General features: G+C 42.2%; 2 protein-coding genes across 3 annotated transcripts; one reads left to right on the top strand and one right to left on the bottom strand.

Annotated features, from left to right (window-relative positions):
- Positions 1-66: 66 nt before the first annotated feature.
- On the top strand, positions 67-2359 carry s100t (S100 calcium binding protein T). Of its 2 annotated transcripts, XM_026183542.1 has the most exons (3): positions 67-223; positions 1088-1250; positions 1349-2359. In XM_026183542.1, the coding sequence occupies exons 2-3, from the start codon at positions 1089-1091 to the stop codon at positions 1508-1510; spliced, it is 324 nt and encodes a 107-aa protein (XP_026039327.1). In that variant the 5' UTR covers positions 67-223; position 1088; the 3' UTR covers positions 1511-2359. The 2 variants fall into 2 exon arrangements, with proteins under 2 accessions (XP_026039327.1, XP_026039328.1); XM_026183543.1 differs by lacking the exon at positions 67-223 and having other exon boundaries at positions 230-1250.
- Positions 2360-2428: 69 nt separating this feature from the next.
- On the bottom strand, positions 2429-26262 carry chrnb2 (cholinergic receptor, nicotinic, beta 2). Its single transcript, XM_026183540.1, has 6 exons — positions 25935-26262; positions 17023-17168; positions 16248-16292; positions 10790-10899; positions 8035-9160; positions 2429-4680 (listed from the first exon to the last, which is right to left on the bottom strand). Exons 1-6 carry the CDS (start codon positions 25984-25986, stop codon positions 4531-4533), a joined length of 1629 nt encoding a protein of 542 aa, XP_026039325.1. The 5' UTR covers positions 25987-26262; the 3' UTR covers positions 2429-4530.
- Between the last annotated feature and the right edge of the window lie 99 nt (positions 26263-26361).

Genomic DNA, 26361 nt, shown 5'->3' with positions numbered 1-26361 from the left:
GTATGTCCAATTAGCGGATAGCAGGTGTCTCTGGCGTAAACAGAGAAGGTAGAGAGGAGAGGGGCAACAGGTGGAGGGGGTAGAGAAGGAGGAGGAAGGGGTAAGTGGGATGGGTGGAGTAAGGGATGTATTTAAGACGGTGTAGTCCTCATCCTCCTTAACAGTTGCTTTTACCTCCTCTCTTTGCACCTGAGCAGCAGGCCAGCACTAATCCTCCACTCAGGTAAGAAACAGAGGGACAGATTTCAACTGTCTCCACATTTCTCTGTTGTCTTTTTTCCCAATTATGATTGCATACTGGTGCTGATGCAGCTAGAGCATGTCTGTTAGTTCATCACTTGTCGAGTACCTTCGTGTAGAGCACTAAGGACAGGGAGAACTTTCAGTTGATTCACTGATAAGTTCTAAAAAACAATTTCACTGGTTAACTAGACATCGGAAAGACATAGCATGCCAAAAATGCATTTTTAGTCATTTTTACATCCTGCTGATTTGTTTTGGGAAATAAAATCTATGTGAAAACTACTATAAGCTGTGATTGACAATTAGGAAAAGTCTTCACAGTTCACAGGTGATACAGGTTCAACAAAGGTAGGACCTACACCTGTTTGTGGTGTTTTTTTTGCTATCCGGTAAAGCTAAAGTAAAAGCCAGATCAGGTTGCCACTGTGTGTCCCCGATACATCTTCTCCAGTGGATGGGCTTTTTAACCAGCTTAGAGTTTCACTCTTATCAGCTGGCTCACATGTCCGGTTGCTGCTGACTATGTCCGGACTCCCGGAGGTTCAAAAACCTTGGCAGAGCAGGATCCTTTTATCTGTGGCAAAATCTTATCAGGGCCAGGACACGATGAAGAAACTGTTAAGCTAGATAAGGTTTCTGCCCAAATACTGTGTGCAAAACTCATCTTACTTGAATGCATATTTGCAAACACATTTAAGTGCAAAACAGAACGACAGACAGGTTTTTCTCACCTGATTTTTTTCTGCATTAGACTTCCATGCTTCCCCCAATGCTTGACAGAGCACATGTACTGACATGAACTGTTCTTACTGTATCTTCAACCCACCCTTCTGTTCCTCTACAGAATGTCTTTGCCTAACTCTGAGAATGCTTCCACCCTGGAGAATGCCATGCAGCTCATGATCCAGACCTTCCATAAGTACTCTGGAAATGACGGGGACAAATATACACTGAGCAAGGTTGAGCTCAAAGAAATGCTTACCAAAGAGCTTGGCAGCTATCTGGGGGTAAGAAAGCACATGTTCATACTTAGGAAGAGAAGATGCAAATGTAGATTATGTGTACAGAAAAGACATTGCTTTTTTTTGTATCTTGATACGTGCAGAATGCCCAGGATAAGGAAGCTGTGGAGAAGATTATGGGAGACCTGGATTCCAACAATGATGGAGAGGTAGATTTTACAGAGTTCATCATTTTGGTTGGAGCTCTCACTGTGGCCTGTAACGACTTCTTCCTGGAGTACAATGACAAGCAAGAGAAGAAGTGAACACACCCTTCGCCCAGAGTCTCCACTTAAAAATCCCACATGTTCCAGGGAGGAAGCACTTAAGGAGAGAGAGAAGGCCCGTTTGGGACATCCTGTCATGGACCTCAAGTTCACAAACACACAGATACACACACAAACAAACCTCTAATAGAGAAATAAATGTTGTGTTTTGTCTTCAATGTCTCTTGAATTCATTCAAACTGTAATATTACTGCAAAGTGAACATCTTTAGTGTTTCAAGAGCTGTCATTCTTGAATATGTGAATATCTCTCTTTCTGCTCTTTTCGTGCATCTTGTCACACATTTAAGTAAGGGATGCCCCCCTTCCCCGAAAAAAATAAATGTGACCTTTACTCAAACAAGTTGGCTATGCATTATTACAGAAGAGAACGAGAATGAACAAACAACGAGCACCAGGTGGCAGCAAGTGGTCCTCTGAATCCAGCGGTTTTGGTGCATTACTTCTAATTTGCATTGCCACATGGGTACAGCAGTTTGTGCCAGAGGTGGATGGATGCAGACCGGAGATACTATGTGGTATTTACGAAATACACATTCTAAGATGCTGTCTTTAAGTATTGCTAAGCGTAAGATATGAGAGACAGTTATTCCTGCTGTGGTGTGAATTATTCAAAATGGTTCTCTGCACTAAAAATGTCAGGTTTATATGTGTAGATAAGAACTACCTACAGTCCTGTTTTCACAGTAGAATAATCAGAACCCAGAGTGACCTTGACAGGGCTTTAAACACATTATTGTTTAAAAGCCCTGCTTCCTAAGAGAAAAAAAAGTACTGTGTGACTGAGTGTGTGTGCATTTTTGTTCATATAAAAAAGGAAGTTGCCAGCATCAGTGTTAGAAAGCCAGGAAATGTTTCCTTCTTTCATGTGAAAACATGTCACGCAGACATACTTTGATTAATCTGAACCTACAACCTTTATTGGACTGGTTAAGGTGTGCACAGGAGCAGATTTTAGAGTCAGGAAGGGGAAGGTGAAAGATGGGAGAGCATAATGAGAGAGGAAGTGAGAGAGAAAGGAAGGAGAGTGGAAAGGTCAAAAAGAGAAAGAGAAGAGAGTGGACAGCAGCACTTTCTCCGTGTGGAGACATGCAGCCTACAGTTTTCACAGGTCTCTGATAGGCTTTTCACACTTGTTCGGGATCTGCCCGGGAACCCCCGCGGGTAATCCCATCCGCCCTAGACACAGCAAGAGACGCCTTCCAGTCCAAAACTGAGTTGAGCTGCAGAGTTGGTCACACGACTGCATAAAGCCAGGAAACCTGTAGCAAATGACAGTGACTGGGGAGATGGCCTTTTTCCAGAGGTTTATCGTACCTTTCCATTGCACTAATAACAAGAGTCTTTTGTCTCTGCCTATCCTGCTTTTTTTTTCTCCTCGGCATTCACCCTTTCTGCTTGTGATTTTGCACAACTTATTGCCTTGCCAGGACTGCTTCATTGTTGCTCCTGTTGGCATTTTGCTCTTGTTTACTAAAAATTTAATTCCCCCCACCCGACTGCATGTGTGCCTGAAAAGACCTTTTGCATCGTCTTTGTTGTCAGGGATCCTGTGAAGATTGTGGAAATCTGCCACAAAAAGAATACGGCACTAATGACTGGAAGTTAGCTGTTGTTCTAAGTGGACTAAATGTCAGAAGTGAGCGCCCGTGGAAGACCAGATAAACAGAGCGGGACTGGAGAGAGGACAGCAGAGATTAATTGAAAGGGTGGAAGGATGGGAGGGATACATACATGTGTTATGCTCCTCTGGACACTGCATCTCACAGATGTACATGTGTACATATGTTCTGGACATTACATACACGAACAAAATCCACTGCAGAATTATATATTCAGGAGAGGAGAGGAGAGAGGAGAAAATGACGAGCGAATGAGGCTTTGTCCTGCTCTGATAACAGAAAATGAACAGTTGTGACATGACTTAATATCCATGATACACCTCCCATCAATCCACCATGTTCCACCGCCCATCAAATAGGAGCCCATATCCACACTCTTGGCTCAGCTTCCTCAATTTCTCAGGAGCTAGACTCGTCTCAGTGCAGCTGTGCACTCTGGCACAGCAGGCTGCGGCTGTTCTCTACTTACTGTGCACAACAGTCTGAGCAGAAAACCGTCCATGCATAATCTATTACTTCATCCCTTTGACTTTTATGTAATAATGCAACCTGGCTCTTTTCGAAGTACAACTACCTTCTATATATTTTTCCTTCACAATCTGTTGCTTTTACACATATTGTGTTAGTGTGCGCATCACAGGCTGTGTATTACAGTTTATATCACATTCTGGTTATATCTATACAATCATACAACACACCATAGTCTCTCTATTAGCGTCATATCCTTGCATGATCTAATAAACATAGAGAAATCTTAATAATATATACTCAATGCTATACTGTGGTAAGCAGCTATGCTATGATAAAATATACTGAATCAGTTTACTGACAGAGTGGATTTTTTTTGGGGGGGGGAGTATAAGAACCTTGATATTGATATAAACTTCCCTTTCCTCTCTGATACTGACATCAATTAACATAGTGAATAAGTAACGTCTGTCGTAGCTGAAGACAGGTATGTCACGTGTCACTTAAGCAGTCAGTGTAATGCGGAAAGTGTTAACTAGCTGGCGTAAGGTTCAACAAGGAATAACTCGGAGAATCCTCACTCCCTGGCTGGCTGAAGAGGGAAGCAGGGACAGACCTTTCCACCAGAAAGAGGTCACACCATTAAGCATCTGGACAAAAAAAACAACAACCAAAAACCTGCAGGTAAGAGTAAGATGGTGTTTTTCTTTATCTTCATAGGAGAAAAATCGTTTGTTGCAAAAACTGTTACTATAAAGGTAATGGATGTGATTGTTGTTTATTCCAGTTCCGGTTCCTGTACCATAGACACATTAAAACCCAGACCCACCCCCCGCCTCCGGCCCATGTCCTGCTGTGCTGATTGGTCGGGGAGCTGTCTGTCAGCGTGATTGTGGCTGGGGAAAAATGGTCAACCTGGCATGTTGATGGTCTTGGCTGTGTAGTTCTGGAAGAGCGGCTGCAGGAACATGCCCATCGTGCCGAACACGCATACAAACACAAAGATCCACAGGAAGAGGCGGTCGATCACCATGGCAACATACTTCCAGTCCTCGCTCACCTGTGGTTGTGGAACAGGGTGAAGAGAAAGATTAAGGTGAGCAGAATCCCACTCTCAAGTCCAGTCATGCTCATTATCATTCGACCTACCCGTCTGCCTTTAACTAGACGCAACGTTAATGGAGGTGAAGTGTTAATGTGAATGGAGACTCGTTCAGCTACACAGCTCTGATGAGGTCTGACACGAGTCAAGGAGGAGGAGAAGGATGTAAGAGACTGGAGAGAGATGGAGGACGGAGAGAAACAGAGGGTGTTCTGAAACTGTGACCCCTGTGATGATAACTTAAAGAGAGAGGGGAATGAATGATGAGCCATGCACTGCGCTGGGAATGGGAGGATTTTAAAGGCGATGGGATGGTAACTATATCAGTGATAGACAGAATTACTGCGGTTTATTAATTCCCATGTCAGACGCACGCTCCAATAAGATGCGGTCAGGATAAGACATAAAAAATAACACCCTCACTCTGCTGACTCGCTTCTTCTATTCCAGCTCTTTACCAGTTGTACTCTTTCTCTATGCACACGTCATGCTGCCGCTGCTGCTATAATTACATGTCTGTGTCGAATATTCAGAGGGTTACGATTGCATCACCAGATCTGTCTCCTTTGCTTCTGGCCTTTTGTACTAACCCTTGCATTTTAAATGGCAGTACTAAACAGCAGAGTCGCACAGCTCGGTCTTGACTATAACATGATATGGCACTGATCTGTGCTGCTCTGGATACTTTTTATGGCTGGTAACATATGCGCATAAAAGAAGATTGTTTATGGCAGGATTTCACACGCACGGAGACATGATAATTTTTTTATGTTAATACACAGTTGAATCTGAGTAATAAATATGGAGGTATGTATTATCAGCCGATACTATTGGTGCTCATCTCACATTATCACAGGCTATATTAGCATGCATGGTGTCAGAGCTGTAAACTGCAGCACCACATCAAATACAATTTTTTAATGTCATTTGTTTTTGCCAAAATTGCTGTTTAAATTTACAGGATTACATTTTTTAAGCTAGTGGAATAGCACTAAGTTAAAAGCTGCTGCTCAACAAATAAAGTAGACAAGCAGCACAAAAGCATTTATTTGGAGCTGTGTTTCTTTTCATAAGGAGACAGTTAGCAAATACTAGATAATTTAAGCCCCATCCCCCCAAAATAACCCAATGACCAATTTTACAATACAATATAATTTTACAATATAAGGTTAAAAAAATTTCTTTCACTGCTAAAAGGCTCTATCAGTCAAAGAAAGTGTCTGATTAAAGTGCTAAGGTCAGCACAAACAGTAAAATCGCAGTCTTTTAAAGCAGGGCAGCTACAGTGGGATAATAACTATCTCTGAGTCTGTGATTACACAAAAAAGACAGATTTACTGAGAGGAATAAATTAGTGGTGTTGCAATCACAGAAAACAGCACAGATGTGAGTGGACTGTTATCAGGTAATCAAAACTAACTGTCTAAACTATCTAAAAACAACATTTTTCCAGTTTTATAAGCAAAGAAAAAGCTTTTTGACATCAATAATGCCCAGGACAGTCTATGAGGAGGAGGGCAAATTCACAGCTCAAAACAGAGTAGAAATGATTAGTCAGTGAATAATCTACAAACATTATACAGCAAGGCTCAAGTTGACTGTAGGATTTATGCAGAGAAGAGCTGCTTTATTACAAAATGGGTCAGTGTGCAAACCTGAAACCTGTGTATGACAGGTTTCAGGTTTGCACAGGTTTGTTAGCGATGAAGCGGACTCCTTCCACAGCTTCCTCAAAGAAAACACAACATTTTCTTTTGTCCTGACCGATGCACATTTTAAGTTATTGTTACTGTGTCATGTGTGTAAATGCACACTGCTCTTGCTTTTTCTATGTGACATATAAGCCTACAGGTGTTTATTAAAGTCAAAGGAAAGACTGACTCAGCGGCAGCTGTGGGCAATCAGGTTGTTAAAAAAATAGGCTCAGATATTAAAAACGAGATTGGATGGATTAGATACTCATTTGCAAAAGTATTGATCCCATCAGGGCGGCCTTTGCCTCCTCCAGATGGCACACAACTTTACACAGCTAGCATACAGCCCCTCACCTCACTAGCAGCTGAATTGATTTTCACAAATCTGAACAACACTTTATGAAAAACATGAAGTTGGTAAAGCTCCTGCTTCAACAACACTTAAGTGTTAAACAATTATTATAAAAGTCAACTTGGCCAGTGAACACATGAATGTTAGCCCTTTAACTACTAGCAAATATTGGATAGCTACATTAGCCATGAGTTAAGTTATCATTTAAAGAAATAATAATAACTCAGTTGGTAGCTAGCAGCTAGGGCTAATAAGAATATGAATAATTTAAAAGTATAACAGAATTGTTTTTTTTCTTAAAGGCAGACATTGAAGCAAAGACAAATCTACCAGCAGTGGCACCCACCTTATTATATTTGCATTATGTTATATTTAAATTTTATTTTTGATATATATATATATATACAATTAAAATATGGTGCCAGGTGTGTTTTGCTCAGTTATGTTACTGTAAAGTACATAAGTTGGGCAAAACATTGTTGTCATTGGCATTATTATTATGTTTATTCTTTAAGATCTTTATTTTTAAAATCCCTCTAATTTTTATTCTTTTTCCCCTCTGTGGAATCAAATAGTTTAGTGGGCAACAAACATGTTTCTTCAAAATCCTGAACAGCATTTTGTAAAATTCTGATATTTTTCTAATATGAGGGAAATCTGAGTCCCACGAATAGCTTGGCAGACATGTCTGTTTATTCTATAATAGAGCCGATGCTAAAGAGAGTTTAAAATAAATTCATTAATTCACATTATTTTTTATGTTGCACAACTCTGTGTGCACAGTGCTGAGAGGCTTTTGTGTCCTCTGCAGTTTTCACTGTGGCCCAAATTCCCTAAAATATTGCAAATTACATCTTAAAGTAAAGACATATTTCCTGTAACACAAACATAGCCTTTATGAATTTTGCATTACTGAAATACCGAAATACCAGAAATATGTTTAGCTCAATTTTCCACTCTGAGTAATTTTCCCATAAATTTATATACAATAAGAGCTCCTCAAAAACTATTGTCCACACATTTCAGCAGCAAAGAGAAGATTTTTGGTCCCAAAAGAGGCGTTTGCACTGATGCAGACAGTTAGCTAATCTGGTCCTAATTTATTTAATCTGTTGTCAACATAAAAATCTATTTTGAGCAGCTGTCAAATGCTATTTTTGCAGTTACTATGATAGTGAAGTTTATTAACCAGCTATAAAACATAAACAAATCTAGTGCAACACTATCAGCTCCAGGCTCTGATATGAAGCAACAGATAATACTCACACTCTGATCATCATCCTCGCTCTTCATGTGATTTGCGATGAAGCGTACTCCTTCCACAGCTTCCTCAAAGCCTGGACAGGCTTGAGCCAGCAGGGCCTGGGTCAAAGCAGGACCTGCAGCTGCTTGCTTCCCTCTTGGAAGGTTTCCAGAGCTCCCTTCTCGACCTTCTCTGACTCTGTTTAGACCATCGATGGATCCCCCTCCTGCACCTCCCAGATCCCCTCCAAACTGTTTAACAGACGCGCGGTTCACATAGCACGTACAAGGGTCACTGTCCTCCTTACCAAACACTGTGGAGGTCCCCCCTCCATTCCCACCAGCAGTTCCCAGCCCGAGCCCCACCATCAAGGCCCCTGCCTCTCCACTTCGACCACCCTCGCTCTGCTCCTGCGCCCTCCTCCTTTGACGCAGCCGCTGACGCTCGCAGCTGTTTCTCGGCTGGCGCATGAAGAGCAGGGCAGGAAGCTTGTTGAGGAACACTAGTTTAACCCAAGGGGGCATGGTGTGTGTGGTGGGAGAACGATGGTGCACATTCAGGACACATACACTGGTGACGATAGAGAAAGTGACCAGAACCATGGTGAACATCAGATACTTTCCGACCAGAGGAACATCCAGTGAAGTTGGTGGGACGATCTTGGAGATTAGCAGCAGGAACACGGTGAGAGCCAGCAGCACTGAGATGCAGAGTGTCATCTTCTCGCCACAGTCAGAGGGCAGGTAGAAGACCAGGATCGCCAGCGAGGTGATGAGCACACACGGGATGATGAGGTTGATAGTATAAAAAAGAGGCTTCCTGCGAATGATGAAGTCATATGTGATGTCCACGTAAGTAGGGTCAGCTGGGTTTTCATTTCGTCTGCCCGGCAGGGCGATGATGTCCCACTCTCCACTGGGGGTGAAGTCATCCATGCTGGCTACATCAGCGCGAAGCACCAGATCGATTTCAGTGCGGTCGTAGGTCCAGGAGCGGAAGCGCAGCGTGCAGTTCTGCTGGTCAAAGGGGAAGTGCTTGACCTCAATCTTACAGGCTGATTTATAGATTGCCGGGGGCAACCAGAAGATGCTGCCATCGTGAGACACCACTGCATTAGAGTAGAACGACACCTCGTACACCCCATCAGCACTAAGAGACAAGGTCAGAGAGGATAAAGACAAAAACAGGAGTCAGACATAAATCCAGATGCTGGTGTGATGATTTAAATAATAAAAGAGTATCATGAGGAGCCATGTTTCTTCCAGGCCTCTTGAATAGGGTAATGTGGTAGTGCTTTATCTTATTATGCAGCAGCTTCATTAGACCTCAGCGACACATTAACGAATCTTGAAGTTATGGGTGTGACTTTTTGAGGTTTCTCTGGTTAGCAGCGTGACAGACTCCTTATATTAACACACAGAGGAAGGATAAGGAACCAAATGAATGTGAAGTCCAGGCAGAAGACATCATTTTTAAGGTAATCTGGGCTTGATTAAACAGCACATGTAAGCTACTGTGAGCTGTATGAATTTCATGTCATCTTACGATAATGGCAGAAAAATACATGCAGCAAGAATATTTTTAACATACAAAAGAGGAACCTGCACGAACACATAGCTGCACATTTTCAGTGCACTATGACCCGCTTCATCTTTTCTCCAAATGAAATAATAATATAAAAAGTGGTGTGGTAGTGGCATAAGCTGAGTTAATCCTCCAGTTTAAAGGACTGACAGTTGGACTCATCGGAGTCATGGAGGATAACACCCCAACCTGGGGTACACGGGATTAACGGGATCACTTTTCCAGAGTTAGTTGGGTCAGGGATCTTATAATCTTTAGTCAAGTAAGGCCTGAAGCAGGGAAAGAGGAGAAGGCCAGACAGATCGCTGTGCTCTGATGAGCTGATTTACATACTGTATGCTGACACTCAGTTTCCATTACATTAAGACCAGTGGTCCGCAACATCCCCATTCTCTCTCAGACATGCAGGAGAATTCTAATTAACAAAACATGCGGATGAAGTTTACACGTTAATCATTTTGTGTAATACATTACAGTGAAGCTTATTTGGGACGTTATCATTTATGTACTATGTATGTGATAGTACACTCATTTGCACATGAGTGATTCCTACCGCTCATCTTGCCAACTTGTTAAAGGTCCTCGGGACCTAAGTAAATTTGTATTTAGTTACCACAAACCACAAATGAATCGACACATAAAAATGTATGATGTAGTATGTCAGCACAGGAGTACTGGATGGTTTCTGGAATGCAGCTGATGGGATAGGAACTATGCACAGACGGTAGGGACAGGAATAAGGCTGAAAGTCATTAAATTCCCAGCAGAAAAGTTTTGGTCTGGAGGTGCATAATAGGCTAAGTCAACCATGCGCACCCCTGAAGACTTTTCCTAAGGTAATCTGTTCTCAATAGCAGAATTAAAAGTGATGGCTGCATATTTGTATGACAGTGTAGAAGTAATTTCAAATCCTTCCATTGGTCCAAGATAGAAGAGCCACATTAAAAGAGAGGCAATGGTAATTATCTAGACTCTCAGCGAGCACATCAAATAAGCTTCATATATTTTACAAGTGGAAAAGACAAGACGACAGAAGTTTGCATTCTTGTGGAACAACTGTGTGCACCGACTCATCACTTCATTTGCTGATGTATGCAGTGCAGGTGACTTGTTCTGTACTTTCATGGTGCAGTGTATGCACTATCAGTTTGTATCTTTACAAAGTGAGGACAGGTGGACGAGAGAGTGACTCACTTGTTGTAAAGCACCACGTCAGGCAGCCAGATGTGTTTGGAGGGCAGCCTGACCTTCAGCATTCCATCAAACTCCTCGGGGACCCAAGTCAGACGATAGTCCTGCCACTCCTAAAGGCCAATAAAAACACAACGCTTAGTCACTCATCTGCCAACCACACAGCAGGAAATGACATCTTGAGAGAAGCAGACAGGAGAAGGTGTGTCTGTTTGTCTTTTTGTGTTCGTCACTCAGTCACTGGTCAACATGACATGTTGCAATAAAGATAAGCCTAAGGTACGTTATATGCTATCTGCCCAACCTGCACCTTCATCACACTTCTACCATTAGCCAGAGTAACACTCATGTCTGTCCTGACCCTGAATGGTCTTTAAAACACACCCGGCCGCAAACCACTCAGCATGATTATAATGCAGCAGCTGTTCCCAGGTATGTGTGTGTGGGTCCTCTGTGCAACTTTGTGTAAAAGACAAACATTATCTTGTTTTCCATGTTGTGGATCAGACTTTGACATTGCCACACTGAAGCCTCTGTGACCTGTTACCACAGTTCTGTGTGTGGTATAACCAGGTTGGAGCTGTATTGCTCATGCTAGACTGTCCTCTGTAACTGTGATGCATTGTGGTCATTACAGTTTGTCTCGGCTCACGACAGCTGTCCTTGGCACTCCTACTTTCTGATGGCAAAGAATCCATAGAGCACTGATGGTGATTCTATGCTCCGTTACACGTCATAAATCCTAATCTGGCTCATGTGTGTGTCTGTCTATGTGCCAGTGTGTGACAACCGTACTTAGAACTGCTTTATATGAAAAAGTTTTTATATATATATATATGATATATATATATATATATGATATATATATGATATATATATATATATATATATATATATCCTCTATATATATATATATATATATATATATGATATATATATATATATATATGTATATATATATATATATATATATATATATATATATATATATATATATATATATATATATATATATATATAGAGGATATATATATATATATATATATCCTCTAGCTGACCACAGCGACCTCCCTGAACAGGGTCCAGTAACCATCACAGTGGCAGATATCCAAGAAAGGGTCTCCAGTATGAAGAGTTGGACAGCACCAGGGCCCGACATGGTTCACGCCTACTGGCTGAAGAAGCTGACTGCACTCCACGAGCGTCTGGCAGCACAAATGAACCAGCTGCTAGTTAACGAGAGACACCCGGAATGGCTAACTGAAGGCCGGACGGTCCTGATCCCCAAGGACCCCAAGAAGGGACCGGTCCCCTCCAACTACCGACCAATAACCTGCCTCAGTACTACATGGAAGCTCCTGTCAGGCATCATATCGGCTAAGATGAACAGGCACATGGGTCAATACATGAGCGGGACACAGAAAGGAATTGGCAAGAATACCAGAGGCGCAAAACACCAGCTACTGGTAGACAGAACAGTCAGCCGAGACTGCAAGACCAGACTGACCAACCTGTGCACTGCCTGGATTGATTACAAGAAGGCCTATGACTCAATGCCCCACAGCTGGATACTGGAATGCCTAGAATTGTACAAGATCAATGGGACCCTAAGAGCCTTCATCAGGAACTCAATGGGGATGTGGCGTACAACACTAGAGGCCAACTCCAAGCCCATAGCACAAGTCACCATCAAGTGCGGGATCTACCAAGGAGATGCTCTGTCCCCACTGCTGTTCTGCATAGGCCTGAACCCCCTCAGTGAGATCATTAACAAGACTGGCTACGGATACCGACTACAGAACGGAGCAGTTGTCAGCCACCTCCTGTACATGGATGACATCAAGCTGTATGCCAAGAGTGAACGAGACATCGATTCACTGATCCACACTACCAGGCTATACAGCAATGACATTGGAATGTCGTTCGGACTGGAGAAGTGTAGTCGGATGGTAACAAAGAGAGGGAAGGTAGTCAGAACTGAGGGGATTGAACTACCAGAAGGCAACATTGCAGACATAGAGGACAGTTACAAGTACTTGGGGATCCCACAGGCGAATGGGAACCATGAAGAGGCCGCTAGAAAAGCTGCAACCACCAAGTACCTGCAGAGGGTCAGGCAAGTCCTGAGGAGTCAGCTGAATGGTAAGAACAAGATCCGGGCCATCAACACGTACGCCCTGCCCGTGATCAGGTACCCTGCTGGGGTAATAGGCTGGCCAAAGGAGGAGATAGAAGCCACTGACATAAAGACAAGAAAGCTCCTTACCATGCATGGAGGGTTTCACCCCAAATCCAGCACCCTGAGGCTGTACGCTAAGCGGAAGGAAGGGGGCCGGGGACTGGTGAGTGTCAGCACCACAGTCCAGGATGAGACAACGAACATCCAAGAATACATTAGGAAGATGGCCCCAACTGACCGAGTGCTCAGTGAATACCTCAGGCAGCAGAAACCCAAGAAAGAGGAGGGAGACGAGGAACCATCATGGAAGGACAGGCCCCTGCACGGTATGTACCACCGGCAGATAGAGGAGGTGGCTGATATCCAGAAATCCTACCAGTGGCTGGACAAAGCTGGACTGAAAGACAGCACAGAGGCACTAATCGTGGCAGCACAAGAACAAGCTCTGAGCACAAGATCCATAGAGGCTGGGGTCTATCACACCAGGCAAGACCCCAGGTGCAGGCTGTGTAAAGATGCCCCAGAGACAATCCAGCACATAACAGCAGGGTGCAAGATGCTAGCAGGCAAGGCATACATGGAACGCCATAACCAAGTGGCCGGCATAGTGTACAGGAACATCTGTGCCGAGTACAACCTGGAAGTCCCGAGGTCAAAATGGGAGATGCCCCCAAGGGTGGTGGAGAATGACCGAGCTAAGATCCTGTGGGACTTCCAGATACAGACGGACAAAATGGTGGTGGCTAACCAACCGGACATAGTGGTGGTAGACAAACAGAAGAAGACGGCTGTAGTGATCGATGTAGCGGTTCCGAATGACAGCAATATCAGGAAGAAGGAACACGAGAAGCTGGAGAAATACCAAGGGCTCAGAGAAGAGCTCGAGAGGATGTGGAGGGTGAAGGTAACGGTGGTCCCCGTGGTAATCGGAGCACTAGGTGCGGTGACTCCCAAGCTAGGCGAGTGGCTCCAGCAGATCCCAGGAACAACATCGGAGATCTCTGTCCAGAAGAGCGCAGTCCTGGGAACAGCTAAGATACTGCGCAGGACCCTCAAGCTCCCAGGCCTCTGGTAGAGGACCCGAGCTTGAAGGATAAACCGCCCGCAGGGGCGTGCTGGGTGTTTTTTATATATATATATATATATATATATATATATATATATATATATATATATATATATATATATATATATATATATAAATAAATCTCCCTCTCACTCCCTGACGGTGTGGTATGCATGTGTTCCTTAAGCACCGGAGACCTGGGAGTTGTTGTGTGCAGTATTTAGCTGTTCCTAGGTCTGCGCTCTTCTGGACAGAGACCTCTGTTGTTGTGCCTGGAATTTGTTGGAGCCAGTCTTGCAGTTTCGGGCTTGAAGTTCCTAATCCTTCTATTAAAACTGGGACCACTTTGGCCTTTACCTTCCACATCTGCTCCAGTTGTTCCTCCAGCCCTTGGCACTTCTCTGTTCTCTGGCTCCTTCTTTCTGATGTTGCTGTCCGGTGGGAACACCGCACCTATCACAACTGTGGTCTTCTGCTCCTTGTCAACCAGCACTACGTCTAGTTGGTTAGCCAGCAGCTGCTTGTCTGTCTGGAACTTGAAATCCCACGGGACCTTAGCCTGTTGGTTTTTTGGTTTTTTTACCCACCTTTGGTGGTGTCTCCCATCGGGACTTGGGAAACAGATGTTCCTACACACTATCCCAGCCACTTGTTTGTGTCTTTCAGTGTATGCTGTCCCATATATTCCATGTCCACATGCTCACTTCTCATCAATATGTCCTTGTCCTTCAACACCTGACGTATGGCTTTAGCTATCTGCCTTGCATGCCCTGACCAGGTATTCAAAACTTGACCTTTTCTTCTGAATATATACACCATCAACAATGGCCACATTATACAGTTTTCTAAACAGAAGAATTTCATTGCGTATACAAAATCATCCTAGCGTGGCTGAGTCTTTCTGAAGGAAAGATGGGAAGGGGTTCACAACTCCTAGTAAGACTATGTGGCCAAAGAGTTTTACAATATAAAATATTTTTGTGCAGAATTGGAAATAATTTGTGGAATTCATCGTCTACAGCAGATCAAATCAATGACAGATTCAGAGAATCTGAGGGAAATCTCTATACTCAGGGGACAAGGACAAAAAACAGTATTATGTAATATTCACTGCACTGACTCCACTGCAGACATATTTAAAAAAGATCCAGAAACAAAGATGGCTTCTCTGGACAAGAGCTCACTTAAGATAAGAAGAGTAAGACTAAAGAAAAATATCCTGTGATCTTAAAAAACAAAACAAAACAACTAAATTTAAAACTCTTTTGGGAAATGAATGTGCATCCTTAGAGCTATAGAAATAGATTACAGTCCTGCTGCTTATCAGCTCATCACAGTTACAATTTTGTAGTGAAACAAAGAGTTTAAATCCTTGGATTTTCTTTATTATTTATTTACAACCCATCTTTGCTGTTTTTTTGGGGTTTTTTTTCCAAAGTTGTTAGGTTTGTGAATCTCAGCTTAAGCCAGTCTTTGGTCATTTGTCTGAATATCTAGAATATGTTCATGTTGTTGAATAAATTATTATAAGTATTAAGCCCAAATAGCTATATACCTCAGCTATAAGAGGTCACATATGACTTTACAGAACATCAAAAATCACAACATTAGCGCAGAAACATGAGTTCAGCTTCAGAAATGTCTTTCTGTACATTTCTCACTCTCTGGTAAATTCCCATCTCTTATTTTTCTTCTTCTGGATTTTGTTTGAGGACGAGCATGACTCTCTTTTTTGATGTCTCTCTTCACCAGTCCTGTCGACTTTTGTCTGAACTGAAGCTCTACATGATTGCTGGCAGGGTCATACTCAGCTATCCAGAAACAGCAACAACACGGAAAAGAAAAATGCATCTTTCCACCCCAGTAACTGCATCCGTGAATCGTGTACTATTGGTGTGATAACACTTCAGGAACTTGATTATCCAATGAAATTCATCACGTACAGTAGTAAATTTTAGAGAGAGGAACCTTCAATGTGTGTGTTTGTGTTTATCTAAGTCACATTTATGACTACCGTCCAAGTCCCTCGCGGTTTGTGATTCACGTCCACTGACCTAGCTGCGACACTGTGAAATCTAAGAAAAAAACACACCTAAAAATAAATATTTACTCATTGTTTTCTCTGCATTTCACTAAGCTTTCTGCCTTCTCTTTTTCCATGTAGCATAATGTTGGGTACGCAGTGATTAGATCAGATGGGGAGTCAAAATTCTCACCTGTGTTAGCCAGACATTGGTGGTCATCACCTGCTCTCGTTCATGCTGCAATGGAACACATTCACATTAAAAGCTGTAGTTTTATTGCATGAATTTATTCAGAAGCGGCTCATTGTTATTTGTATGTAAAAGACTCAGTGAGGATGAGATGTCCTGATTTATAGTATGTTTAAACAGGGTCAAGCTTCAGAAAACATCCTTCAAACTCCATGTCCCAGTTTTGTAATAGGGGGAAATAAATGTTGTTTTCAAGCTGAGGCCAAAGATAACCCTAATGATGTCTTCAAGATTAATTTCTCTTTAGAGAGCTCCTCCCGCGCCACAGAAGGAATCCTGTAACTGCTTTTATATATGCTGGCTAGAACTCATCACTATAAATCATCTTTATGTGCAACATCGGCGGTGCAGCCGTTAAATTTACAACAAAAAAATAAAAAAAACAAACAAACCTGAGCAGAGAATTTCAGCCTCGAGACAAAAGCAACGTTACCCTTTGTCTGAGGCTTGTTTGCAGTCGTGGAGAGTAACAAGTACAAGTACAATATTCATTGCGTCACAATATTCAAATACTGCTCAGTGTTGCTGGTTTGTCTGTGATTATGTTTAATTTGAGTTTTAAATCAAGATTCTGGCGTTTAGGTTACCAGGAGGAAAAACAGAAATTTAAATGAATCACCATTTGTGTTTATGTTGTTTGTTCTATTATCCAAATTAAATTCTAAAAATCACATTAAATCATGCACACAGATTCAATCCCAGACGTGTCCATACTCACAACACTAATGAGTTGGGCCAAAGACACCATCAGCTGCACAGTAACCAGCTCAGAGCCGTTAGTCGCAGGACGGATCAGTTTGTTATAATGCGCTGGGTTTAGGAGATGCTCCACCAACCGCTCCTCTGTGTCTGCCCCAAGGCCGCCTGTAATGAAAGCGCATCATCATCATCATCATCATCATCGTGTGGCTCTATCAGGAAGCACCAAAGTTGCAGGCATCTGTGTCTCACTTGGCCTTATTTAAAAGGTGTTTTATCAAATTGGATTTGCAATACAAACATACTGGAGCTTGAAGTCTGTGGTGCCGTAAGTGCTTCTTTTGAGAGCCGCGACATTGCTCATCACCGGCGGCTGGAGGACGTCAGCACACCTCAATGCATAGATCTTACGAGATCTGACATCACGAGAATGAGTCAACCACTCTGTATGTCTCTATCGCTCTCCTTCCTGTCTCTATCACACACTTCGTCCCGCTGCTCTGTCTCTATGTATTCTCCTCTGCCCTGCTGCACTTCTCCCCAACTGCCACTCTTTTGTAGCTCTGGGTTATTTTCACTCAGTCCCTCGCGTCCCTTCCCCTGTCTCTTCCCCCTCCCATCCCTCCATCTGTAGCAGACTGTAGTCTTATCTGTGTGAGTGGTTGAATTTAGGCAGAGCTGTCACAACACCACACACAGGAGGGGAGGGTTTTCCGGGGGGGGGGTTTTCACTGAGAGAGTGATGCACTGAGAAAAACAACTGTTCTGCACCTCCTGCTTCCTTCCTCATTCCCTCCTGCTTTTCACTCCCTGTCTCTCTGGCATCTGCTCATCCCTGTGCTGCGTCTTTTCACCCTCACGCTCCACCCCTGAAGATAAACACAGGCTGCTAACTGTACCGATGTTGTCATACTCTCTTTTAAAGGCCGTTAACATTGCAGGAAAACAAACGCGTGAAAGCTGATGTAGGTAAAATTATTTCTTTTTAATGAACACAATGATATTAAAAAGTATACAAAGAGCTTAGACTCTCAATTTCTCCATGAATCTGCGCAAAAATAAATCAAATTTGAATTAATTAACAACTGTTAGAGTTCAGTTGGTACAGCGTAAAGGATTTCAGTCTTTTTGTTTTAAAAAATTGTACTTTAGCGCAGATAGAGATAAACATTTTCCCAGACAGGACACTGTTTATTACCCATAGCAAGAATCAGCGAAAATAAAAGAACTGTTTTATACAGGGCTATGGATGAATGGAAGTCACTGCCAATAGAAATAACATAAAAAACCACAAAAACTGTATTTAGAAAACTTTAAAACAATATTTATTTGGTCTGATTTTGATGCTTGCAATGCAACATGAGAGCTCAAAAGGTAAATTAAAACACAGAAATGGAAAGAAGACGTACCAAACTTCTTCTGAATGTTTCCGGCTCCTCTGTGACACTCTGTCCTCCTCTATTTATCCCCTGCTCTCCACCCTCCCCTTCCTCTTTGCCCTGTAGCGCTGCTGTGTTCACTGAACAGGAATGATAGCCTCTATCTCTGGATCAATAAGGACTCTATTCATACCCCGTGACCTCTCGATGCAATCCCTCGCTCCCACATCCCCTATTTTTTAATCTTCTGCTCTTTCTCTGTCATCACATTTTCCTTAACACTTTTACCATCTTTTTCATCATCCCAGTCAGCCCGTTTCTTCTCCCATCCTGTTTGTTATCTCCATCTCGCTGTCGCTGACAGCCAGTGTATATTTATTGCCCTTTCCTTCGCTAAATCAGCATCATCAATACAAGTCCTGTCAGCATGAGTGTTGTACTTTTGTGCACAAGAGCTGGCTTTTTTTTTCTTTGCGTGCATGTGTGCCATTTTGTGGACACACATTCATCAGGGAAATAAGCATTGCTGTCTGTGTCAGAACCATATGAGTAATGTATATTATTCCCGGAAGCACAAGGCAATAACACTGTCGGATGAGACAGGAAGCCAGACTGGCAGAGGAAAAAAAGGAAGAGCACGGTTCATTCAACCATGCTCATACGTGTATATGAAAGATTTCTGCTTACTATAAAAGTACTATGTAGTAAAATAGACAAAATGTAATTAATTATCTTAAAGTCTTAAGTCCCTCATTTCTTTGTATTTTGCTTCAGTAGAGACAGACTTTCTTGTAATTTTTAAAGCACTCATGAGCAAAAGTTCTCCAGGCTTACTGAAGATCTTTCAAAGTTTCTTTTGGAACATCGGCTGCTTTGTCATTCATTTAAGTCCAGTCCTTATACCTGACCATTTTTAGAAGATGTTTTTTTACATTTATTAAGCCACTTAACACTGACCTAAAATGATCATCACTATGTGCAGAGGAGCTTTGAAGGTCTTTCAAGAAGCCCGGAGAACTTTTCCTGAAGATTGGCTAAGAGAGTTCAGGCTGTGTTTAAGAATAAAGGTATTCATATCAAATATTGATTTGTACAAACTATGTTTTTGCCTCATGTACTTCATTTAGATAGATAGATACCACAACACTTTCAGCACGCCATGTTTTACCACTTCTTCGTGAACTAGAGCATTTACTACAGAAATAGCTTAAAATAACTAAGCAAAAATGAGCATGTGGTCAGGATACACCAATATTTTACAGCACTGCAACTAATCAGGCAGAAAGATTCATTTTTTCTTATCTCGTTTTTTTTTTTATGTAAAACTACGCACACACTCGAGCCTGCTCAGTGTGCAAACACATTAACTCGGCCGCTCATCTTCAACACTCAAATAATGCTACTAACCACAGACTGATGTGCCTCTGTCTCCACATGCTAAAGGCTGAACTGAACGGCTCTAATGTTGTTGGTAGTTCAGGTGGCTTTATATTTGTTTTCCAGAGCAGATATTGCAAACTTAATGTGACATTATGAATATTTCAGCAGGGCTCCCCATTAGACCCGTAAGCTAGGGAAGTTACACATCACCGTGCACATGCAAACACACAAACACGCACACGCTTCCGTGACAGGAGGACCGGAAGAGACAAGATGGTAGCCATTAGGTCAGATTGCTTTATAGCTATGTCTGCCCCTTCAATCCGTTCGTCCTTAAAAATAGCCATTAATCTTAGCGTGCTGATGGACCTTTTGTGTCCCCAACAACTTGTTTATAAAATCTTTACTTTTGACAGCATCTGGTTATAATTTCTAATGCTGCTTAGAGACTAGAGCACACGCTGTAAAGACAAACGTGGAGAAAATGAAGGCGAGGCGAGATCTAAATTGAATTATCCCACTAAGACTATTACAGTGATGATCTCTATTTATACAGCTCGCTCAAATGAGAAAAGGTTGGAGGGAAACTGGGGTCATTTTCTGCCCTCCTTTCTGTCGACGGCTAAAGAGGCTTTTTGGCTGCAGCTGAAACCTTTTATGCTGAAATATTCTTAAGTCAATAATGGAGAGATCCACTGATGTACTGGCAACACCCAATTGGCTCTGTAGTGGCCATAGAACTGAGATATTAATATTGATCCTCCATCTAGTTGCAATATCAGAGCACAAAAACAGAGGCATTCCACTGTGGGCTAACTGCAGCCTGAAGCTTTATTGTCTTTCCACGCTGCGCACAAAGATGTAAAGTCAGTCGAGTTTGTTGTGTTTTAATAACCACAGAGGTTTTCATTTTTTTACAGAAAGCACTGACAAATCACTCCAGCATGTTGTTCTATTATTAGAGCTGAAACATTAGTTGATGCATTTAATCTTTGATCATCACATGTTATTAATTTAAAAAAAACCCAGCTTTTTTTAAAGGAATTTTTTTTCAACCTTTTATTTAATAGATCCACGGATATGGCAAAGATCATAATCATGATTTATTTTTGACCAGCGTTTAGATCTTAGTTATATGGTTAGATCAGTGACTGACTTTGTAAACATGCAGTAATGAATAAAGACCTGTTTTAAAACAAGTGACAAACCATGCACAGTATTTGCTGTTGCTTCACGGCGTGACGTCTTGAAATCAGATTGTTTCTAGAGACGATTTAATTTGACCAAAACCTTTCTTTGCAGGATCCTGGCTTGAGCTAAATGAAACCTGCCAGGACTTGGCTGCGATCGTGTTTGGATTTTAGGGAGGGGCAACAATGCACCACTTTAACGAGCCATTACTACACGGCGGGATTTGGTGTAAACAACACGTCTTCATATTGTTTGTGACCTTAACATCTGAACATCTGAGCGTTGCAGCAGAAACTGAGACGCATCACACCTGATTTTTGTCTTTAGCTGACTCTAAGGGTCTTTACATTAGAATATAAAGTGGCTTGAGGCACTATATATAATAAAACTGAATTGAATTTAATCAAAAAGTATTTATTTGAGTTACTATTGCCTTCCCATCAGTTCAAACCAGTCTGGTCATTCTCTGACATCAAGAAGACATTTTCACGCAGAAAACTGCAGCTCATGGTATATTTTCTTCACAGAACTTCCTCTGTAAAGTCTAGAGATAGTTATGTGGGAAAATCCCAGCAGATTGTTGTTGTTTCTGAAGCACTGAGACAAGCCTGTCTGACACCAACAACCATGCCAAATCACCTTTCTTCCTCACTCTGATGCTCAGTTTGAACTTCAGCAGGTCGTCTCCATGCGAGCTATAACAAGCAGCTGAACAGGTGTGCCCAATAAAGAGAAGAGTGCATGTCACAAAACAAAAACAGGAACACAATAACAGCTGTTTTCTTTCATTTATTTTGTTTTTATAATCACTGGAAGCCAAAATGATAATCTGACATAAATTCAATTATTTACCCAAGAACCATTTTTTAAAAATCTGAGTTCATTTTTAAACATTAATTTTTAAACAAATTAGTTGGAACCTGGATAAATATTAAGAGAAAACCATGCACAGATCAACACAACTATTTAATTTGTTGACAAATTTAAAAAAAAATGTGTCCATGTATCATGGATACGTAGATATACGCCCATATTTAGATTTATAGATAGACTGTTGTTGCTACAAATGCCATAAATATTCTAGCTATATGCTAGAGCTATTAAAATGACATCTTAGGTTTGAATTTTTCTAATATATAGGTGCATGAGTGATATTAGCTCAGTGGATCACTGGGACAAAACAGAATATATTGCTGCTGTGGAAAGTGTTTCATTCATTTTGAAGTCACATCAAGGGAAATTTGAGGAGAATATGCTAAAATAGTTTAGAATAATGAAGGCTGCAAAGCATCGCCGTCAGAGGCTGCAGTTTAACTCATCCAGAAATCATACTGTAAATAAGCAGTAATAGCTTTCATTTGTTTATTAAAACGCATGGAGCTCAGCTGCTGGATGACAGGATATGGCCTTCTAACAGCGGTGCCTATTTCAGGGGCTGCAATAAAATGCATCACTTGAAATGCATTATGCCTCTCGTCGCAGCTATTATTTGCACTGTCGTTTAGATACTCATAAATCGCGAGGCCACGCTTGCACCAGGTCAGCGCCTGCAGCAAAAATGTGCCCATGAATAGATAACAACAAGAGGACTGACTGCAAAAATGATTCCACATAACTCTTAATGTCGCATTTTGTTGAAGTTAGAAAGTCTTTTTCGTCTCTTATACTTGATTTTATTGAAAGGTGTGCGTCATCTTGAATGCACTTCTACAAAAAGCTGTATCAGTGCAAGGTAAGCACACACCTGCCTCGACTTAAGTCCACCTTTATTTTTTTAAATATTCTTAGACAAGGTCAGATTTAAAACTCTTAACTTTCCAAACGTCTCTTATCTGCCTCTTCTTCTCTGCTGCTTAAGTTTCTATTAAACCTCTGTGCTCTCCCTTTGCTTCCCTTTAATCTCCCGGGCCACACTGCTGTGTGCTGCTGCTGCTCTTGCTACTACTGCTGCACATTCATTCACATAAACACACACACACAATCTTGCACAAATCACACATGAGAGCACAGGGTTTTACACATGGAATCACGCACACTCTCACATGCGAGTGCAGGCCCGTGCGGTGAATCCGCTGCACATTTTTTAATCACAGATGCTGCCCCTACCCGCTGATCTGATCCTGTTGCTGCTGTGTATTGGGAGTCGGTCCAACGAGATAGAGACAGAGAAAATAAGCAAGCGAGATAAAGCGCGGAAAGAGAAAGCGAGGTTGAGCGAGACGATAGCAGGGCTGCTGTCATGTGAACAATGAGATTCTGCAAAGATCAGATGAGGAAAATCGGTGCACCAAAAAAACCCCAAAAAGTGATGACAGACTAAAGTAAAGGAGCAGAACTTTCTAGACTGTAGCGCTAGCACAGAGATGATTTGTTGATGTGCATTCACACATAGCAGAGGACTACCGTTCCAGTGTATGCATGCACTTATTAAAATATCTTTTAAGATGCAGAGACATCTCTGGCTGATGAGTGTCGCAGACTCTGCTCCATATCCAGTAACCCCTGCATTAGGTCAGCTCAGCCCCACAGACTCTTTTTATTATGCATGGCCTGTTGGGGAAATGACAAGAGACATCCTCCTCACACAGCGAGATGGCCAAATCCTCACGGCAGCCTCTTAGACAGGTGGTGAAATGTCCTTGAGCGTCCTTGCACAGCCACTCAATACAAGACTCCTCCGTGTGTGTGTGTTTGTGTGTGTGTGTGTGTGTGTGGATGCTTATGTAAGTAAATGATGCCGTGGCTCTGGAGGTGTAAACCTATGACTTTTCTCCTCTTCATTCGATCACCACCTTTTTTTTATGCCAGCTATTTTTGTTGTGGGAAATGCATGGATTCTCTCACATGTCTCTTGCCTTCTTCGCCTCTTATATGACGTGAACATTACAATAAAGGACAAACATGACTAAATAAGAACACCGAAATCAACACGTAAGCCTCAAACTAGGCAAAGGTTGTGTTTCCTAAGTATTTAACATTTGTGTGTTTTTGCTTGCTCGCTTGTAGGAAACTTCTTAAACGCCTTATAAGCTCCAGGTGTGTGTGTGTGTGTGTGTGTTTATATGTGCCCAGTGTGCATTTTTCTTCAAACATGTGTTTGCATGTGCTTGTGTGTGGACAGAGTTTATAGTCTCTGAGGATGATGCTAATCAGATTTTCTCCCTTAAGGGAAGATGACTCATTAGTACTCCACAGCTTATGAGGCTCCTTAAAGTGATATCTCATGTTGGCATTTTTAGTGCAAACACCTCTGTTTGAACCGAATATAGGGCAAGAATTGAATATTGTGCAAATTTACACCAGCTTCATACAAAAAAGCGTGTCCTTTGACATTTTAACAATTAGCTCTATTCAGGCTTTTATTGGCATTTAGCTTATTAGATTTTCACTGGAACTCATTATTTTCACTGTAAAACAAAGTCTGTTATTAAATGAATGTTACTCCTGATATTTTTTGATTATTTTCATGTTCTTTAGTTATCTTCATTTTATTGTATGTCTCTAAAGACTTTAGATTTTGTATTTTTGCTAACAAAATCGAGCATTAAATGTTGTTTCCATATAAATCTTAAACGGATGCTTTAACTAGTATACAGCTGCTATTTTTACCAAAGCTGTGCGGTGAGAACGTCTGCAACCGGTGCTTGATGTGATAAGTGGCAGGTTAATGTTAGTTGAAGCACTTTATCTCGTACTATCTGTCTTCGTCATTTCCTCTGGATGCAGTGTGATGAACTATGGGTGTAAAGCTGTCTTTTTTGGGGGGAGGGTGTAAAAGAGGAGTCAAAGCAGCATGTTTTCGCCCTTGGTGATGATGAACGGTTAGTCAGTGCAAGGCAGATGGCCAAGCGTGTGCATGCGCGCGAGTGGACAGAGGTGTGTGCTGTGTGTGTTGCTGCACAGGCAGTCTTTTGCTCTGAGCTGCTGAGCTGGCCTCTGCTCTATCCTCTGCTGTAGATAGGTTACAAAATCTTAAGGCAGTCATAATTCAGCCACTGAGCGGATGTGTTGGAGCGACACCAAAATAAAGCCAACTTACAGAGGTAAAATATGTCCAAACAACCTAAGAGCTTACAGTATTTACTTTAAATGTGCTGCGAGAGCCATAAATAAGATAACCACCCAATGCATGCACCCCATAACAATAAGTTTATCCATCTAAGCTGTTGTGCAAAAACAGAAGGCTTTCCCTGTGCACCCTGATGACACATCATTTGCCCTTTGATGACAGGAAGAAGAAGTTGTTTTAGCCCAACATGCCTCTTATTAACCTGCCCACTCAATGCAAGACCTCAGTGTTAATGAGAGAGAAGGAGAGAGAGGCGAGTGAGTGATAAGATAATTTATTTCTCTCTCAATTAATTAGAAGGAATATGCTAACTGATGCCACAGTGGTTTAGCTGTTGCAGTAGGCTGGTAAATTTCTCATGTATGTTTATCACATGTTTTATTTTCAGTAGAAAAGATTATAAGTTTGATTTAAGTCTTTTAATACGTATCATTTTCATCTGATCTACCAAAATGTGACTAACTCCCGCACACTCAACACTGAAATAGCAGTAATTCCATAGAAGAACATCACACACGTCCCTAAACGCATTATATTAACCCCAACAGAATCTCAGGTTAAATATATCTTGTATTTTATATGCTTACGATGCAAGTGTTTTCCCCCTTTACACTTGCTAATGTATTTTCATTGTGCTCTATGGAGTGGGTATTTCTCCACTACATCATTCCGTCGCGCTCGCTGCTGTTTTAAAGAAAGATGGTGACACAGCAGTGAAAGAGTCGCTTTCTCCACCTCTGCCTCTCCCTAGCGTCTAACCAGTCCTTTTTTTATTGCATTCACTTCTTCATTACTTGGAAGAAACCTTTTCGGATTCCCTTAATGCACAGACGCGCGGTGTTTTATTGCCCTATGAGGGTGACGCACAAGAGCTTCGATGGAGCCATTATGTGGACAAGGTAGGCTACTCACCTCCCGCAATGGCGAGGAGAGCCAGCAGCAGCAGCGGCGGCCAGCCGTCCATCGTCAAACGTGCGTCCGAGCGCGCTCCGAGCCCGGAAAGGTGTTCACCGGGATGGAGAGGCCACCTCAAGCACGCCCGCAGTGTTAACTCCCTCTCCTCCTCACGACTCAAACCTTTCTTTACTGTCTACCTGTCATGGTGACGTCAGGGCTTTCCGGCGGTCCACACTCCTTCCTTTTCAGGGGAAAATATAAATATCTCGGCGGAGCCAGGTAAGCTCTGCGCTCGGTTGAGTTGTGTTGGCTGTCCGTGCTGAACGTTGCTCAGCGATGCGACGCGCTGGAAAGGCGGGGGCGGGTGAGGGGGGGGGGGGGGGGGCGCACAGAGGAGCAGGGTGGGGGAGACGGGAGGAGAGGATGTGGCATACCTCTGAGA

The sequence above is a fragment of the Astatotilapia calliptera genome, chromosome 11 (genome assembly GCF_900246225.1).
Source record: "Astatotilapia calliptera chromosome 11, fAstCal1.2, whole genome shotgun sequence".
In the NCBI taxonomy this organism is placed as follows: domain Eukaryota; kingdom Metazoa; phylum Chordata; class Actinopteri; order Cichliformes; family Cichlidae; genus Astatotilapia; species Astatotilapia calliptera.
Note: the sequence above shows the minus strand (reverse complement) of the source record. Positions and strands in the feature narration are given on the sequence as shown.